This window comes from Prionailurus viverrinus, chromosome B2, assembly GCF_022837055.1.
Source record: "Prionailurus viverrinus isolate Anna chromosome B2, UM_Priviv_1.0, whole genome shotgun sequence".
Taxonomy (NCBI): Eukaryota; Metazoa; Chordata; class Mammalia; order Carnivora; family Felidae; genus Prionailurus; species Prionailurus viverrinus.
In genome coordinates, this window is record NC_062565.1 from 133,559,268 (window position 1) to 133,579,401 (window position 20,134).

General features: G+C 41.3%; 1 protein-coding gene across 2 annotated transcripts in view; it reads left to right on the forward strand.

The window, feature by feature from the left end:
• SAMD5 (sterile alpha motif domain containing 5) overlaps window positions 1–19,762 on the forward strand; it is a 56,665-nt gene extending 36,903 nt beyond the window's left edge. Inside the window, exons 2-3 of one of the 2 annotated variants that reach the window (XM_047859239.1) lie at window positions 12,864–12,970; window positions 15,483–19,762. In XM_047859239.1, coding sequence (XP_047715195.1) covers window positions 12,864–12,962 — 99 coding nt within the window. In that variant the 3' untranslated portion in view covers window positions 12,963–12,970; window positions 15,483–19,762. The remainder of the gene's footprint in view (window positions 1–12,863; window positions 12,971–15,482) is intronic. The other variant, XM_047859240.1, reaches the window with a different exon arrangement.
• Window positions 19,763–20,134: the final 372 nt, after the last annotated feature.

A 20,134-nucleotide genomic window follows, 5' to 3' on the forward strand; every position in this document is an offset into this window, starting at 1 on the left:
TTGGCCTTGGTTCATATTCCAGGCACTGCTAAACAAGCGCTTGTACACAGGCCTTAGCTAGCAGCACATAGGTGCAGGCTGACAGCTCGTTGGCATAAGCCCGTGCTTCTTGCTTCATGTCCAGGGGCTCCTCTGGCTTTGTCATGCATTCCTGTGGGAGCTAAGAACTCACATGTATGAACAGGAAGTGCAGGGAAATGAACACCCACGAGGCAAAACCTTGACATATGGGCAAGAAACTCGGAGGGATAAATGTTTCCCTCTTTCTTCTCTTACATGCACGGTTCTGAGATGCGTTTCCCAAGGCTCCTCAGAAGGCCCTGCAGGATTGAACGAACACTTCACCAAGTGGCCAACTCCATCGTGCATCCTCCTTTTGGCTTTCCTTCCTTTATTTCACTTTCCCTGGCCCTTACTTCTACTCTCGGGGATCGTGTTCCCAAATAAACTACACACACGCAAGCCTGTGTCTTAGGCTTTGTTTGGTGGGGGAGCAAGACCCCTCACGAGTCAGACCTTCATTTAGTCGAACCAGTCAGAACACTGGCTACCACCAGGGTGAATTATTTAAGTAATTTAAGTAAAGGATTATACTGTGCATTGATACAAACTTGCAAAGCATAAACACTTTGTTACTCAGCCTGGAAGTTATTGTTAGATTTGCTGATCCAAAAACAAGACCTTCCCCAGCCCCCCCCCCCCCCCCCCCCCCCCCCGCCCAGATTAGTCTCTTATTATTAGTTCTCCTTCCGTCCTGGTGCCTTAACACCCAGGGCCATGATTTTTGAGAGTCAGTGATTTGTTGAATAGCATATTGTGAGGCAAGTGTTCAAATATTAAAGCAAAATTGAGGTTTTGGGGTCTCCGTTGTTCTATGGTGCCTTGTTACCCATCAGCCCGGTTGCCAGTCCCCCGACAGTGAGGTGTGGGACATTTGTCTGGCATCATGGGAAACATCACCTTGTTTAGGAATTGAATTGGCCAGGTTCCCATAGCATCTTGGCTCTGTTTCCTCTTCGCCTCCTCATTAGTCTGTTCCTTAGAAATCTTAAAATCGCAGCATGATAGAACCAGAGGGTATCTTAAAATCACCTAACCAAATGCCTTATTTCATAGGTCAGAAAACAAGTCCACAGAGGTTAAAGATAATGATCCATTTGGGAGGGTTGGGGAGAAGTTGAGGGGGATGCAATCCTGCCTGTTAAGAAGATACCATTCTTTTTTTTTTTTTTTGACATAATTAAATTCTTGATTGTGAAGCTCTTAAATGAACCATGAAAATCTAAGCACTTACAATGCAAGTGTGATTTTTAACTAAGGCTTTTCCTCCCCCCAATCTGAATGTTAAGGTGGTGGATGCATAACTAATCTTAGCTGAATCTATATTAGGAAATCAGCAAGGTGTCTGTATTTAACTTTCATGATCTGTGAATATAATGTAGTGTTAAGTAGCATGATTTTGCACATTATATCCTAAAATAAAAACAACTCCTTTAAAGTGGTAGTAAAGTACAGCCATGTGAAAGGTTATTTTACATTTGGTTTCAAAGGGAATGAGAAACAGACAAGAAGTCATTCTTAAACATGATTTCAGCCGATGGACATATCTATTTTAAATACTATTTACCGGGTGGACAAAAGTCAGTTCTTGGAATTGTGTTCCGGGTCACATAGGAGAGAAATTCCTATCAACGGAAGGGGTGGGGGAGTTCTAAAATCCCTTGTTATCCTGGTTTTGAATTTTCTGGAAAATATCCAATCCATTGAGCTTCTGTGTTTTTTGCTTGGGGAGGTTTCCATGGATCTGTATTAGTTCCATGAAATTTGGATCCATTCTATTATCTCTGGAAACAGGCATGGTTCCTGCAGAAACTACGTGGGATTATCTGTTTCTCTGTTTAACGTCTTTGCTACAGTGGTTTGGATTCCTGAAGGAGTAAACAATGAAAAATTGTAAGGCCCAACTGTGGAAGATTGTGTGAAGAGTAAAGCAGGCTATTCTGAGTTAAGACATAAAAAATGTTGGCCTTTGGCTTCTTGAAATACTGCTCTAAAAAGTCTTGCCTGGCAAATGCTAACCAATGCAAGAATGTAGGGGCCACAAGGGTGACACGGAGGTTGGGATTCTGGGGTTTGACTTTCATTTGGTTAACCCATCTTCATTTTAATACATTTGAATGTTCCCAAGAATGTGATATTAGCTTCTGAGGATTCTGTCCCTCTGGCAAAGTTGCTCCTAATCCAAAGAAGATAGGACCCTTGGGGAATAAGAGTCGTAGAACCTGTTTGGGTACCAAACATTCTCAGTTGGATATCCACGTAAATAACCTGCTTTGCATACATTTATTTGAAGGGGTTCTTGGTCACTTTTAAAGCAGTATTTTTTTTTTCTCAATCAAAGGGCAGGAGGAAAGTAAAAAAAGTATATATAACAGTAAAATTACTTTTTTATTAACATGCCCTGTGTGTGGGGGTGCCGGGGGTACTATGTTGTACTATGTTTTTAAAATAATTAAAGAGGTCTTTGTGCTTGAACAAGCTGAGAACTATACTCCTATGGTAGTTATGTTCTATAGGGCATGCTTCACAAAGCTAAATGAAATATTTAAAAGTTAATGGCTAGATAGTGCTTAAAGCATACACATTACTCATGATTTATTCTAATAACATTTGTGGATGACTAACTTAATGCTGCCGCACATCCATTCTGTTTTTTTCCTGAAGATGTGCCTAAGTATCTGTGCTCCTTTGCGGGGTGGGGGGGGGGGGTTATATCACTCAGTGACTGAATGAAGAAATAGAGTTCCATGCCTTTTATGGGGTGTTAGGAAAAAAACACCCAGACACTTATATGGGCTTACATTGTGCCTGATACTGTTCTAAATAGTCTAGAAATATTAGCCAGCTTGTTTAATGATCCTAATAACACTCTGAGATGTAGGTACTGCTGTTGTTCCCATTTTATAGATGAGAAACTGAGGCACAGAATGGTTAGATTAAGTGATTGCCCATGGCCACCCATCAGGAAGCAGTAAACCTAGGGTTTCATTTCAGATTCTGAGCCTGGATCTCTGGTCCTGCACTGCTTTCTGACGCTCCCCCGCCCCACCCACCCCCCCCCCCCCCCACCCCACAGAGGATTTCACTTCTTTCCTGGCAGAAAGGGATAGATGGCTCTTGAGGACTACCTGGAGGGTAAGCTGGTTTGATTTCAGGTAGTGTACCCCTGTGTGTTCTCCATTCCCTATCCCTAACCCTCAACACCGCACACACGCGCGCACACACACACACACACACACACACACACACAGTCACCTGGGCTTACTCTGGAAACAATGACATTAAGCTACCTTGTACTATAACTGTGGAGTCCTTTGATCTGGGCTCTGTTCCCAAACCTTCTGGAACTGTCACTTCCTAGCAGCAAGTATGTGTGGTAAAGGCGTCCGGTGTGTGATGCAACTCAGTCCTAGTTACATATTTTGCGGCTTCCGGTGACCCATTCACATGTCTTCGGAGTTTATTTGGCCAAGGCCAGCATCTTGAGGATTCTTCGGATGCCTTTATAAATACTCTTCCTTTAAGACAATGAGCCAATGGCCTCTGAGACTCTGAGTGACGGCATCAGAGAGTGTGGCCTTTGTGAGACACTTGAAATTGTCCCTCTTTTCCCCTGCCAACACCAGAGAAGAGGTAGAGAGATAGCAAACCGCACAGATGCCCTGGACAGTCCTTCATTCTGGCTGCATGCAAACATGCATGCAAAACATGCAAATATGCTTTGCAAGGAATTGCTAAAGAGGATTATGACAGTTGCCTTGCTTCCCTGCCCATTCCAATTTGGCAGGTGAGGTCAAGGCCCCGTGGAGGCCACGCTTCAGTGTTCGGGAAGCCAGGATGGGATGCCAAGAGACCGCGGTTATTTTGATGTGGCAGGCTGGCTGTGTTCAGAATTGCCCAAGTGACTTCAAAAGCTCCTGTTGTGAAAGCTGGCAGGCACAGTGCCTTAGAGACGCCCCCGACCCCCTCAGACCAGCTATCGCTGCAATCTCTCTCACCAGACAGGAGAAGAAAGTCAACTCGCTTTCATGGCAGGAAGGCTCCAGACTTTCTAGTTTCTTGGGGCTGAGGCAAATAGGGAGCCAGGAGGGTAAACACAGAGCAATTATTAGCAAGGAGCTTTTATTTCAAAGGGCAGAATTCTATTCCAGACTGAGGAGTTGGTCAGAGATTGGTGCTGATTTTGCGATATCAACTTGACCCTTGCGTCTAGAAGTGGTATAGAGCGGTGTTTCTCAAAGTGTGAGCCACAGACCTTAGGGGGTCTCTGAGACCCTTTTAGGTTCTGCAAGGTAATAGTTACTTTATAGCAACACTGTGACATTGTTCACCTTTTCGCCCCGTGGACATTTGCACCAGTTGCACAAAAGCAACAGGGAGTAAAAACGCAGGCATGTTGGTGCCGATCAAGGCAGTGACACCAGCTGTATTAGGGTTTATTTTATTCCTCACCTTTGCATGCCCCAGAAAGTCATCTGCCTTAAAATGTCTTTGGTGAGTAGTGGAGATACGTATGTTTATTAAATCACAATCTCTGCGTACATTTCAAAAAAAAAACCCACTCTATCTGACCAAGAGAAAACTGTTTCATGGGGGTTAGGGGCCGGGTTCCCCCAAATAATGCCACTTTGGCATATTGATTACTTTGAATTAAAGTTCCATGAGAAACAGCTGATGCAGGAAGGATGCTCTGGCTGTCCTTTGTCTCTCTGAGGGCAGAAAATAAATCTCCATGTGAATGGTGGCCCCTGCTCCAGGAGGAAAGGAGTCATCCTTACCATCAGAGCTAGGGAGTTCAAGGCCAAGAGCCTTTGTAAACAAAGCTTGATATTTCTTTACTAAGTTACTACCCTAAGCCTCAACTTCTTTGCCTTGTCAATTCTTTACACATTTATTGTTTCTTTGCCAAAAAGGTATAATAGCTGCCTGTTTTTGTCACTTCTTTGGGTCTCATATCTTTGGGGCCTTCATGCACACAATATTATATTTATTTATTTTTTAATATAACTTATTGTCAAATTGGCTTCTGTACAATATTAAATTTGTTTTTCTCTTTTTAGTCTCTCTTTTATTATGGGGTGGGGGGCGGTGAGTTCAGCCAAGAACCTAGAGGGTAGGGAGAAATTTATTTTCTTTCTCCTACATACCCATAAAGACTTCCTTTGCAAATGGAAGTGTGTGTGAACCTTGACTCTGCAAACCAAGTCTCTTCTTGTTTGAGTTACCTGCTGAATTGGCTGCTTTATTCGTGGAACATCACTTTCAGTTCAAAGAGTGACTGAGAAACAAACTGTGGTTATTTAGACTTGGGTGTTTAGCAGATAACTTTTCGGGGTTTTTTTGTTTGTTTTTTGTTTTTTTTTTTTAGCAGATAACTTTTTGAACGTGAGTGACGGATATTTATGGTTAATGCTAAAATCTGAATATTCAAATAAAAGTACATTTTGGAAAACTTACATCTGTCACAGTGAGATTGACAATTTTCCCATGTCGAAGGCTTTTTTGATGAAATGGGCAGTGACATTAACAAATACATTACTTTTGGGGCGCCTGGGTGGCGCAGTCGGTTAAGCGTCCGACTTCAGCCAGGTCACGATCTCGCGGTCTGTGAGTTCGAGCCCCGTGTCAGGCTCTGGGCTGGTGGCTCAGAGCCTGCAGCCTGTTTCTGATTCTGTGTCTCCCTCTCTCTCTGCCCCTCCCCCATTCATGCTCTGTCTCTCTGTCCCCAAAATAAATAAATGTTGAAAAAAAAAATTAAAACAAAAACAAAAACAAACCAAATACATTACTTTTTTGATATCGAATAATGATGTGTATTGTTTGGAAGAGCTGCATAACCCATGAATCCACCAGTTTCCAAATGACCAATGCATGCATGATGTTACCAAGTCATATATGGAAAGAGGTCCATTAGTAGAAAACAGACCAGGGGTGTCTGGGTGGCTCAGTCGGTTAAGTGTCCTACGTCAGCTCAGGTCATGATCTCACAGCCTGTGGGTTCGAGCCCCGCTTCAGGCTCTGTGCTGATGGCTCAGAGCCTGGAGCCTGCTTCAGATTGTGTCTCCCTCTCTTTCTGCCTCTCCCCTGCTCGCACTCTGTTTCTCTCTCTCAAAAGTAAATAAACATTAAATTTTTTGAAAATAAAAAATAAAACTATGAAAATAATTTTCCTTTTTATTTGTTTTTTTTTTTAGTCTTTTTCTAATGACATATCTGTGTGAGGCTAGATTTTGTTTAGATACTTCACCTAAAATAACATATTGTCACAGATCAAATGTGGATGAGGTGAGAATCCAGTAGTCTGTCGAACCAGCCATTAAATAAATATCCAAAAATGAAAATTAATGCCATGCTTCTTAATTTGGGGGGAAAATGTATTTTTTCGTAAAAATCTTACTTAGGTTAACATGTAATGCATTTACTATTTTTATTTTTAAATGAATTAAATATTTCAAACATTGCTCAGTTGTGATTTCAAATAGTGTAAATATCAATAGTTATAACCCACATAAACAAAAGCTCTTTGGAATCCTCAATTTTTTGGTTTTTTTTTTTTTTTTTTTTTTTAAATACAAATGGATCCTGGAACCAAATGTTTGGTGACTGCTAATAGAGAATTGCAGTGTTTTCCAGCTAGAGCGTTCTGAGCTGTCAGAGAAATCAAAAAAAAGTTTTCCAGGTTGGGAATAGTGACTGTTTCATTACAGACCTTTAAATGTATTTTGTAATGAAAATATTGAAAATTATTTAAATATTGTCCTCTTTAAAATGAAAACCTCATAGAGCTCACATATGCTTACCTTGCACATTAAATTCTCATTCATCAATAACTGATATTAAAACAGAAAAATATGGGCAATTATGTGCAATTTTAACTCATTGGAAATCAAAGTATCCACATACATGGTTTGTTATCTGTAGAAAAATGCTTGCAAATAGCCACTGAACCCTTCTCTTGTCCTGCAATTTAAAGCAAATCATAAGTATTCAAACAAATAATAAACCAGTGGACATTAAGCAAAAGAAAAGCAGTCATTTCAAATTCTGATTATTTTCTATTTTTGATGCTGTAGCAAGTGGTTAAATCTCAGTCGGCTTTTTAATATACACGGAGTTCATGTATAAACACAGTGTATCGTCTTTAATGTATTTTTCATAAGTCGTATTTTTCTTATATAATTAATTTAAATAGTTTGCATCATTTATTTAATGTGAAGAAGCAAAATTTCCCTTATATATTATGAATGACATTGCATATAATATCTAAGTAAGCATTACGCTCAGCATTTAATATTCTGAATACAAATACCTTTTGCCTAAAATCACATTTGCATGTACTGCCTAAAACAATGAAGTGATTAAAAATATTCCTAAGAGCATTTGAGAAATTATATCTTTCTGTGAGAGGGCTCTGTATTTCCGAGGCCTTCTATGACAAAGTGCCAAAAGCTGAGTGGCTTAAACCAACGGAAATTTATTCTCTCATGGTTCTGGAATCCAGAAGTCCAACATCAGGTCTTGGGGGAGAGGGCGTGCTCCCCCCAAAGCCTCCGGGAGAGAATCCTTCCTCACTCCTTCCGGCGTCAGGAGACTCCTGGCATCACTTGGCTTATGGCTGCCTCTCTCTCTGTTCTCTGCCTCTGTCTTCACAGGGGCTTCTCCTCTGTGTATGTCTCTCTGTGTACTGTTCTCCTCTTACAAGCACACCAGTGACTGGATTTAGGATTAGGGTGAGCCTTAAATCCAGGATGATTTTATCTTGAGATCCTGAACCTTCTGCAAAGCCCGTATCTCTAAGTTCACATTCTAAGTGATAGGCACTTTGGGGAACACCATTTATTATACATTCCCAATCACAAACGATGGGGTGCAGACCTCCTTAGGGCACCTGGGTGGCTCAGTCAGTTGAGCATCCGACTTTGGCTCAGGTCATGATTCTATGGTTCATGGCTTCGAGCCCTCCATCGGGCTCTGTGCTGACAGCTGAGAGCCTGGAGCTTGCTCTGGATTCTATGTCACCCTCTGTCTCTGCCTCTCCCCTGCTCACACCCTGTCTCTTTCTGTCTCACAAAAAATGAATAAAAATGTTAAAAAATTCAAAAAAATGATAGGGTGCAGACGTCCTTTTATAAGAGGAGGCTCTGCTGTTGGACAGACCCCCTCTGCCACTGATTAGCACTTTAACCCAGCCAGGTTACCTACACTTCAAAGCCTCAGATTCCTCATCTATAAAACTGGGTCTGTGATAGGCATCACATTGGCTTCTGGTGACAAGTGATGGAGATTTCGCGTAAATACACGATGTTCTCAGCACAGTGCCTGGCACAGAGGAAGGTCACTTAATAAATATTAGCAGTTGTTTACTGTTGCTAGGATAGGCAGGTAATAATAATTACAGTATTCACTGTAAACATACCATTAAGGGCAATCATATTGATGATAATCATAGTAAGAGTTAGCAGATTAGTGCTAATGGTGTCTTCAGAGACCATTAGTACATAATAATGGATGATTTTTACAGTGACTAGGTAGATGAGAGAGAGAGAGAGGAGAACCCTTCAGTGGGCAGCCTTGAGTCTGGTTAGAGACAAACATTCCTGCAGACTGAGTCTGTGTTCTCCAAGATTCGTAGGTTGAAACCTAATGCCTAGAATGGTATTTGGAGGTGGGGCCTTTGGGAGGTGATTGGGTCGTGAGGATGAGGCATCGGTGACGGGGTCGGCGCCTTTATAAAAGGCCCCCCAGAAAGCTCCCTCACCCCTTCAGCGAGAAGATGGTGTCTGTGAACCAAGAAGAGAGCCTTCACCACCGAATCTGTAGGCCCCTTGAGGTTGGCCTTCCCAGCCTTTGTTGTTTATAAACCACCCAGTCTCTGGTATTCTGTTGTATCAGCCCGAATGGACTAAGACGGTCATCAACAGGACCCACCAGGTATGTTTTAAGAGCTGCCCTGGGGGACAGAACACTGGTATTGAGCGCTCCAGCATGTATCATTATTTTTGTTCAGGGTTTGTATCGCTCGTTTCTAGGCCTGTGCCTTGATCACGACTTTGGGTGGTATTTGGAGACGTTGAAGCCCATTTTTCTATAATCCCATTAGTCCAGCTGAGTCCACCCTACTGCCGCTGTCATGCTGAGCTCCTGCCACTGTTCCCTCGGTGGCTGTTTCAGATTCCTCCCCTCTCCTTAAAACCCTGCCCTTGCCCCTCGCACCTCCCTTCTCCCCTGCAGATAGCCTTGGCTTGGTCCTCACCGAGAGCTAGCACCCCGATGCACGTGAGCTCCATCCATTTCCGTCCTTCGTGGGCACAATATCCGTATCTTATTCCAATAAGAATTAAGAATATTCTTATTCTTGCCCATTTGTTCTTTTCCTCTATTTCTGATGAGGAATTGGCCCTCTCCCCTCTAAAACGAATCCCTCCCCTGGATATCTACTCCTGTCCCAAGTAATAATTACGATCCATAATTATCCCTTTGTTTCCTGGCGTTTGGTCTCCCTCCATGGAATCCTTCCATTCAGTCTGTAAATATGTCCAAGCTCCATCTTGGTTCTTAAAACCACTGTCCCCTCCAGCTACCATTTTCCTCAGCTCGACTATCCAACTTCTTCAAAGTGCGCTGACCTAGCCCCAGCTTCATGTTGTGACAGCTATTAATTATTATAAAATTATTGAAAGAACAATACGGAATTCCCAGTAGCTAATCCTGATAACATCTTCCTGGTACAGGTAAGATGTGGCTCTGACCCCGGGCAGTGAGGAGGTTGGGGCCTTGGAACCTGGTCTCCTGGAGCTTTCAGACCACAACTCTACGGGTTCTCAACGTGTGGGCGTTTAGCACATCCAGAATATTCGGTGAGGAGTGTAACAAAGTGCTTTTAAGAAATCGGGAATTTACGTAGCTGTTCTGTTGGAAAAATGGTCAAATCGGTAGATGCCCCGAGGATAGTGTAAACAAAGACACTTTTGTCCTTTAACCTCTGCATTTGTTCCTGAGAGTTTTCTGAATAATGAGCGGGTAAGAACATTTCCAGCCTCTCCAGTATGTTTTCCATTTGCCGAAAAACCGGCGGATAAGTCCTGCGTGAAGTTTAGAACCCGTGGGAGTCAAGAGGAGGTAGTGAGAGGCAGCGCGGTTTCTTACATCCAACTTGAGGTTTTCCCTGGGAATAGATGGCAAAGGAGTAGTTAGCGAGGAAGCACCACAGGTGAAGACAGGTGGGACAGTGGCGCAGAACAGTTTGCAGAGCATTTGGGTGTTTGTGTTTATTTTTTATTTTTTTTAAAAATTTTTTAATGTTTTTATTTATTTTTGAGACAGAGACAGAGTATGAGCAGGGGAGGGGCAGAGAGAGAGAGGGAGACATAGAATCCGAAGGAGGCTCCAGGCCCCGAGCTGTCAGCATAGAGTCCAATGCGGGGCTCGAACCCACGGATTGTGAGATCATGACCTGAGCCGAAGTCGGACGCCCAACCAACTGAGCCACCCAGGAGCCCCATTGGGTGTTTGTGTTTAAAGTCAAAAAAAGAAAATATACGTAGGTCACTCCGAAGTCAGTTGTTATTTTTTTTTTTTTTTTAGTCTGTAGAATCCCCTGGGAAATCTAGCAGCAAAAGGACATGTATGCCAGCTAATTATGTGACCTTAAGTAGGCATCCTCCAGCTTCCTGGGGTCTGGGAGGCAGCCTTGGCCTTTCCTAGTGCAGCAGCCGAGGGGACCCAGGCTTTTCGAGGAACAGAAAGGTGACCATCACAATACATACTGGTGGAGTGGGCATATACTGAAAATGTTTTCTCTGTTGGAAATAGATACTCTCAGTTGACTTTCGGACTAATATTTTCCAGTAGGAACTTAGCTTACTGAGGAATGATACGTAAATGTTACACTGTGGGGGATCCCATCGGTCAGCGATAGTCGTGTGTGTGACGTTATATGTATGTTTCCACTGGAGACATAAAGAGAATGAAATGTGGTTTCTGCCCTTGGAGAAGTTTACAGTTGAAACGAAGCTGAAGGGGCTCCTGGGTGGCTCCGTCAGTTAAGCGTCTGACTTCGGTTCAGGTCTTGATCTCATGGTTCATGAGTTCGAGCCCCGCATCGGGATCTCTGCTGACAGCTTGGAGCCCGGAGTCTGCTTTGGATTCTGTGTCTCCCTCTCTCTCTGCCCCTCCCCGCTCATATTCCCTCTCTGTCTCTCAAAACTAAATAAACATTAAAAAATAAAATAAAAAAACAAAAACAAGCTGTATTTAAGCCCTGTCTCTCTAAGCAAATTCCAACCATCCTTCGTTCCATAACGATAGGCATTGTGATGTGACTGAATGTTGGTAAACTTAGCTTGAGAAAGTCATGAGGTAAAAAAAGCTTTTATCTTGTCACCGGACCACCAGACCACATTCAGCTCTGTGCCCCTTGTGTCATCCAGAAGGAGAGAACGTGGCATTTGTACCATCAATCTTAACTTTTTCCTGAGAGTATTTTCCCCACCCCCATTGTAAGGAAACTGCATGGGCTATTAATATTCACTCTCCAGTTTTATGTCTTTATCCCAGCACCCAAATGTGGATATTTTCTGCCTGTTGGCTCTATATCTGCAGTGGAGTTATAGCCTCTATAATAATAACACAACAGAGAAATAACTTCTAAATCGGGCACCCTCCGTGTAACTCTGATTGCCTTTAATTAGGGGGGTAAATCACAAGCTAAAAAGAGTAACAGACTTGAAATCACTTAAAAATCAGAATAATCAACCGAGAAAAAATGTAGTCTCATAAATCTAATTTTTAACTACAGCACAATAGTTTCTTTATTCATTAAATAACTTTCGCCGCCCCTCCCTGTTTCTCGGATTGGAACTCTAGCGTGTCGGATTGGAACTCTAGCATTGATTAGGAGAATTGCCAAATATCTGTGAAGTGAAAGACTTTCCCTCCGCCCCTCCCACTCCCCATAATAGCCTAGAACATATAAAACTGAAAAGTCACCGTTCAGCCCAAGAATTAGGTTTGTGTGGCCATAACTATTATTGAGAGTGATTTCAAAGGCAGGTTAGGGGAGAATTAGGCCAGCTGGGGAAGAACGCTTTTTTCTTTTCTTTTCTTTTCTTTTCTTTTCTTTTCTTTTCTTTTCTTTTCTTTTCTTTCTCTTCTCTTCTCTTTTCTCTTCTCTTCTCTTGTTTTCTCTTCTTTTCTTTTCTAGCAGTGTTTCCCTAGAAATAGATATAATTTGGCACATTACAAACTACTGCATTCATTTTTCATAAACTCCACCTTTAAAAATAGCAACACTTCAGGAGCATTGATAGCACCAAAAATATAGCCTGCTATTTATTGTTCCAAGGCTTGGTTTTTCATGGTTTTTGAGAAAGGACCAGATTTGAAGCAATGCCATGCATGATTTTTTTGTCAACCTAATATCCAAAGAAGCCTATAAATACATATAAACAGATTATTATTTCTCTCGGAGTGAAGAAAGAGCTTCTTTCTTGGTAGGCATCTGCCAGATAATTTAGGGGGGAAAGGAAATATGAAAAACGTGTGGCGGGGAGAGCAGCCGTGCGAAATAAGGCTGGACTGGCGGTGCCCAGAAGACTCCTTTCCAGCAGGTATCCCCTGCAAGCCGGGCAGAATTTTCAAAATCTGTTCGCTCCTATTCCACACGAAGAGTGGGCTGTATCAGGAGCCGGATCAGGGACGTCACGATGCATGTCAGCTGCCAGAGCGTGAAGCCGCGTTTGTAACAGAGAAATTAGTGACGTTTCCTTGCAATCATGAACCAACATGTGCTGGGCTCATTACAGCTCTCTGCGACTGCTCACATCTTGAAACTCTCCATTGACCCAACTGCGGAAATCCTGTTTGTCTGCCTCCTGCTTTCTCCCCCAAAGAACAATAAATAAACAAGCAAGTAAGTAAGTAAGTAAATAAATAAATAAAACAAAGCAAATTGCAAGGCTGGGCTTGTTTAATGAATGTGATTTGTTTTTGTTGAAGCAAAGGCACACACGAGGTTTCAGAGGCTGTCAGCTCGGTGCTGGGTTTGTGAATGATTTCACGCCCCACGTCTTTAAGGGGTTTAATAATATGGAAGGTGTCTGCATTTGCTGGTGATAACCTGTCCAAAGGCATTTTCCTTACTTTCGTAGGTTCCTAGAATAAAAATGACCTTTCAAGGTAGGTGAGGCCATCTTTCTGACTTCAGACGGAACTGTATCTAGCTTGGGCAGACATCAGAGACTCTTTCGTTGTAGGAAGAATGTCCTCACCATGGGTGTTGCCTTATCCCTCCCTTTGTGAATCTGCCCTGATCCTAGCTGGGGTCTTCCTGCCATCTGAGAAATGCCTGACGCCTAACGCTGTAACCTGAAGCTCTTTCTTCTGCCTTTTCTGTTTGAAATGCAGTCTCTTACACTGCATAGGCAAGACAGTTTTTGGTGAAATGCCTTTCCATTCATTCACCTATGACAACGTTACACCAAACAGTCTTGCCGTCTTTATATTAGGGTGACTACCCTCCTCTACGGAACTTCCCCTTGTTCCCGCCCCCCCCCGCCCCACCGCCCTGCAAAAATAGTTTGTCAAGATAGATTGAACATGATTTTTCCACAGTTCCTAGCAGGAAGTGATCTTGATAGAGGCGTTGGCTTAGATGTGAATTTATTGGAGTGACTGTTTGAATATGTAAATTAGTAGTATGATATTATTACTTAGTAATATAGAAAAAAAAAAGGGCCTGGAAAGAGCTTGATTCCCCGGAGAAAGAAACTTTCTGAGCACGGATAGTAATACTTTCTCTCCATTTAGATGCCGTTGGTGGATGATATTACCCACACTAATTAATAATGACATATTAGTTAACATATTGCCATCAGCAGGTGGCTATTTGAGCAGGGGTGAAAATGGCACATGCTAAAACAAATTGTTGTACCCTAGAGAAATGTGCAGAATTATTCTTTAAAAGAGTCTTTTAGTGATGTCTAGAATACATTTTTTTTTTTTTTTTTGGCACTTAACACAGCTCTTTTAAGAGCTAAAACGAGGGGTGAGGCTGGAGAGGTGGAGACGAGAAAGGCAAAACAAAAGACCGCACAACTGATTCAACCTTTTTCAAAAGCTGTTCCAATTAGAAAACAAAATGAAACAAGTTAACAGTCGAATCCAAGCGGCACGGTCTGCCTGTCACATCAGACATCGCGTTGGAAGACTCACGTGTCCTCATTCTTCCCCTCTGCACTCTCTTTCTTCCTCCCCTGCATGTATTCCAGATCCATCAGGGGATTTGGGGCATGCGGCGACATATGGGCAGGAAGCCATAATCTGTCGCTGGCTTTCGGTTTCTGAGGACTGTCTGTGACAAAGAAGGGGTTAAAACTGTCAACGCCTATCACAGCTCGGTGATAATTAGTGTAACAGCAATCCCAGAACGTGGGCACAGATGACCGCACGACAGCAGGCAATTTCTCCGAGAGGGGGCTGCTTCCTAAGAACTCGTTCTCCATCTCTTTCCAGCTCGTGTATGACTACGCTTTTGAAATGCCTACGTGAAAAAGTGACTGTGTGTGCCTACAGACGATTCTAAGGATGACTGTGAATCTTTTTTCTATTTCAGAAGGTGCATTTTGAGTTAGCAGTTGCAGGCACCAGTTGAATAGATATGTGCCCTCTGAGCCCGAGATTGGTGGCCTTTAGAACGTCTCCAAGTGTTGCTGTTACTTCTGCTACTAAGGACGCTCCCGCGTAGTAGGGAGCGAGGTGACGTCAGGAGACAAACTGTTGCAAGATATACTTTCATTTATTTATTTATTTATTTTTTTGCTTTACTTGCCTGTTCTTACAAGAAACATAAAAGGGGGGAAAAAAAGAACAATGTTTTTAAACAAGACAAATAAGACTTGGGCCTGAAAAAAATTACATTTTTCATTTAGTAGCTTCAGGAGAGAATTGATAGGTTAAAAAAAACCCAGAGACTTAAAGCTGTTTTTTCAGGGGCACCTGGGGGGGCTCAGTAAGTTAAGCGTCCAACTTCAGCTCAGGTCATGATCTCATGGTTCGTGAGTTTGAGCCCTGCGTCGGGCTTTGTGCTGACAGCTCAGAGCCTGGAGTCAGCTTCAGATTCTGTGTCTCCCTCTGTCTGCCCCTCCCCCACTTTCTCTCTCTCTCTCTCTCAAAAAGTAAACATTAAAAAAAAAAAAACTATTGTTTTAAAAGTCCATTTGATAACCAGAAAGGACAATTGTGACTTAAACATAGGAGCAGCAGTCGGTACAGCATGTGACTCTTGAGCTGAGGGTCGTGAGTTCGAGTCCCACACTGGGTGTGGAGTTTACTTAAAAGAAAACTAGGAGCAGAAATCCATGATGGACTAGGGGAAGAATGGGTAAAGGAGAACCTAAATAACCCCGATATGTTCAAATCCACAGGTCCCCATGGCTGGCATCCTAGAGTACTTAATGAATTGGCCGAAGTCATCACAGAACCGCTAGATATCATTTTTGAGAACTCGTGGAGGACTGATGAGGTGCCTGAAGACTGGAAAAGGGCATATTTAGAACCTTCTTTCAAAAAAGGGACATGGATGATGACCCTGGAAATACTCATCAGCTTAACTTTTTGCTTGGAAAAATTCTGGAATAATCAACTTAGTATACTGGGTAACTAACTTACAACAGCTAGAAATGAGGCAGTGAAACATCACATAAAGAAGAACTGAGTTCAGTTTTGAGATAAGGTCTTGTGCATACTTTGGGAACTCTCCTGTCCATTCTCCAAATTCTTGGGGGGAAATAAATGAGGTTGGCTGAGGCATTTGGGTGATAACTGATTGTAAGTGTAATATAAGACACAGAGCAGGTTTCTGGCATTAGCTCGCCATTACGTCGTTTCCACATTAGCCTTTAACTTGAGAATTAGGAGCTTTCATTTTATATTTTAACATACATCTTCTTCTCGCTTCGTATAGGACCATGTTTTTGTGGGTTGAGATTTTTTTTATAGAATTCAATATAGAATAGTTTGGTGATGGAATTCTTATTTTTAAGGTGCTTTTTATAGTCATTTCATATATAGGTAGAATCATAAAGCTGATGAATTAAGGAACATCACCCAGGGAAGACCAATTTTTCTAACTTCTCGTTTTAAATTTAACCTGGCTGAAGTTTAGACCAGTCACAGCGTCTTGCCCTCCCAGAAGCCCGGCTAGAGCCAGCTCTGTGACTTGATAGCTAGTTTCCCTCACTCCCGGGGGGCTGCCAAGGCCAGTGTTGTGTCCAATGGCACCTCACTCCCCAAGTTTCTGATGTCAGGCCTGTGGGGGGGCAGGGAGGTAGACCTAACCACTGGCCGCATAACCACAGCCAGAAAGGAGAGTAGAAGGAACTAGGGGAAGGAAATGAAGACAAATCTGGAATATTCCTGATTCTTACTCTTCTTGCCTTTGGATGTCAGTAGTTTTATTTCCTGCTTAGAAAACACAGCCATGTTGATGGGATCAAAAATAATTGAAAGGAAGTTATCAAAGAAGACACAGATACACCGCAGGCTCCCAGGGCAAGCAGCTTCTGAGAGCCCCTGAGCAGTCCTGCATTACAGAATCTTTCCCACACTACTTGGAAATAGACACGATATGTAAGTTTACATAGCACTGTGATTCTTAAGAGTAGGAGACTCTCAAAGGAAAAGCAATTAACATTCATTTTCTTCTTGGTGCATACTGGTCCCTAGGTGAGCAGTTAAGGTCTCCAAGGGCATTTTTATCACAGTACTGCTTTAAAAATCTAAGGTTTACATAGTTTATCTACTTCTAGAGATTAATTTAGACACTGTAAAATCTCAAATGCAACGCAAGGAGATTAAGCTCAAAAGCATGTATAAATTGTCCTTTAAACTCTATGTTGCTTGCAGATAAGTAAGGATCATATTCCAGTCAACCTTTTCGTCATTTTTTCTAAGGGAACCAGAGTCTTTAAAATTTCCAAGCTAGATTTTGTTTTGTTTTGTTTTGTTTTGTTTTGTTTTGTTTTGTTTTAAGGCGTGGGAGGTCTGTATAGATTACAGATATAATTTATTGTGATAACAAATGGCTTCCTCTTCACGACCTCATTTCCAGGTGCAGCATCGGTGGTAGATTTATTTCACAGATGTACATTTACATGCATTCTTTGACCTGTTGCTAGAAAGGACCCAATTTCTGAAAACTCTGCTCACCAGGGGCATCATGATACAATCTATGGCAACCGGAAAAGAAAAAAGTGGGGGGGGGGGCACTCTGGTCCTTTAAAGTTTTATTTTCTATTTGTGTTATGTCTAACTTCAGTTATCTTGCTACATTTAAATCTCTTTGTGTCTGCTGTTGGAATTTGAAAATAATGATTCTCTACCTAAATTAAGAGCCACAATCTAGAATGGTTAACTAGCCAATGGACTTGTAAGACTTCTTACCTAAAGCCAGAGGAAGAAAACTTTAAGTAGGGAAATATTAAAGGCAGCTCATTAATTCTTTTGCATTAAATGAAGATCAGGTAAGCGTTAAAATATAAGAGAAAGAAAGGAGTCTTACCATGAATTATACCTGGAGATAATTACTCTTAGGATGAATAATTATTTCGTAGCATTTTCTCTTTTATCTAACATTTATGATATCTTTAATATTTTAAGAGAAGGTAAGTAAGGGACAGATATGTTAACAGAACTAGAGGAGTACCTTGATTTGTATTTCCTAGAACATCAAAAGATATTAGTTAGAGACTTTTCTTTCATAATATTGAGGATATTATGAATTTGGAGGATTATAGCAAAATTCCTGTTCAGTTCATCTTACAACAAAATTTTGTGGGGTGAGGAATCAGCCTTTTCTTGACTTAGGTAATGCATAATGTGAAGGGCTCCCTCCCACTACAGGAATTTAAGCAAATTAGAACAGCTGTATTCAAGCAGTTTCTTAGTCCAGAGAAGTTTACAGCATCTTGTGTTGTGAAATCAACAACAAAAACAGTAAGCCTTGAGTTTTTACTTTGGAGCTCCTTGGCTCTTAGTTCAAATTTTGGAATCATGCCGATTGCCTTTTCAGGTGGTGAATCAATTTAGAACATAAACTATAGTGTAGCATGGGGAATGGTCTTGAACGATTATTGAACTAATCAACAGCTTTTTATCCTTGTCCATAAAATAGGAAAAATAAATACCTTCCATAATTCCTAAGAGGCTTATTAGCATTCTGCACCAAACATCCACAGAGTTCCTGGCCCAGTGCTTGACAAATAGGTACTGAGTGCCTTCCTCTCTTCCATTTTTTACTCTGTGATTGCCTCTTATATGAAAGACATTACCTTAAAACTGACTAGAAAACTCCAGCATAAATTGACATGTCCTTATTACTGCCTTAGACCCACTGAACAAGGCCCCTTTGCTTTCTTTTAGAAAGGATAGAAAGGTTTCAGTGGCCACTCACAGTAGGAATTCAGTAAATGTTTATTGATTGAATGAAAAGAATGTGATTTTTTAAAAACAGTGAGCAAATGTGTAAGGCCAGCACTTTTCAAGGCTGAGGAAATAGTCCCATAGACACATAGGAAGGTATTTCTTCAACTTTCTTCTTTTTTTACAGCTTTAGATTTATAAATTTGGTGTATAGGTTAGTGAGTAGTGTATCTGATTTTGTGACTGTGGTTTACAAATTAGGAGTGCAAATGGGCATTTCCCCATAGATTCTTCTGGGATAAATCCAGCAAGGTACCTGGCAGATGATGGCAGATCAACAAACTTTTCTATGTGAAGAGAAACCAGATGTACCAGTGACTAGGAAGCACCCGCCAGAAAACTGAGCTGAGCCTATCTGGATTATTCTCTGGAAAGAGCCTGACTGCTGTAAACAGATTCCTTGCCTGGGCATTGAAGAATAACAAAAAGAGAGGTTAAAGAAAATTACATTTTTAGACAAAATATTTGGTTTATATAAATTCTTACATGTAATATTAAATTAGGTATCAAAACATCAGGGTCAGGCAGGTAGAAGGTTTCTGAATTTCAAAGTAAAATAGGGAATAAACAATAGAATATTATATCCAGAGACATATACAGGAAATGAGCAAGAGCCTGACCTTAAATTGCCAGTTCTCTGTTCAGACCAGGGGCCAAGTAATAGGCAATGCTTAGAAGTCAGTTGACAACTTGTGCTTTGACCAAAGCATCTTTAATAACAGATGCTGTATTAAACAAAGTAAGTAGTACAGCACAGAGCCAATCAAATCAGCTAGGTTTTCTCTTTCTGAAGTTTCTAGATTCTTCGCAATCTCAGTGGTCATCGGTTAGATATTCCTACATCAGATGTTTTACACTATCAGATTCTTTGATTAGAAAATTGTCATTAACATCATATTATTAACCTCTAAGGATATAAAATCAAATTTCTATTCCGTGATCACTGTGACAGATATTTCCATGAAAGGTACACATAAAAAACAAAACAAAACAGGAGTAGTTCAGAAAAATGAATAATATACATTTTTATTTTTAATTATCAACTTTGATGTTTTTCTTTCAATTTTTTAAATTCCTGGAAATGAAGTTTTATTTTTTATTGTCGTTGTTGTTAAAAGATAACTTTTAGATGAAAATGGGAGGTTAAACTCCACATTAGGAGCTGGTGGGTTTTTTTTGGTTTTTTGGGGTTGTTTTTTTTTTTTTTGGCAATTTGACCAAAATTTCTTTCACTGATACAAAAGGAAGGACATCCACTTGTCAACATTAAGATGAGAAGTGTCTTCTATAGATGTATTCTGTATCATGCCCTTTGTCAGATGAATTTCTCTTTATTATTCCAACAATAAAATGCTGACTTGAACATCTTCAGGGCGAAGTGGTGTGTTAATTGGGGCAAATGGTAGAAATTCTATTGCATTTGTTGCCCTGGTCTCTAAGACTGACAACACTCTGAGATACTTTTTGGGTTACTACAGCCATTATTCATTGAGAAGTTCTGCCCATCCAGAAATGCATGCCTAGGTCCAAATAATGCACATGTGTACATCTACATAGCTGAGCACAGATACATTCTAAATAAAAGCTGCAGTTTGGT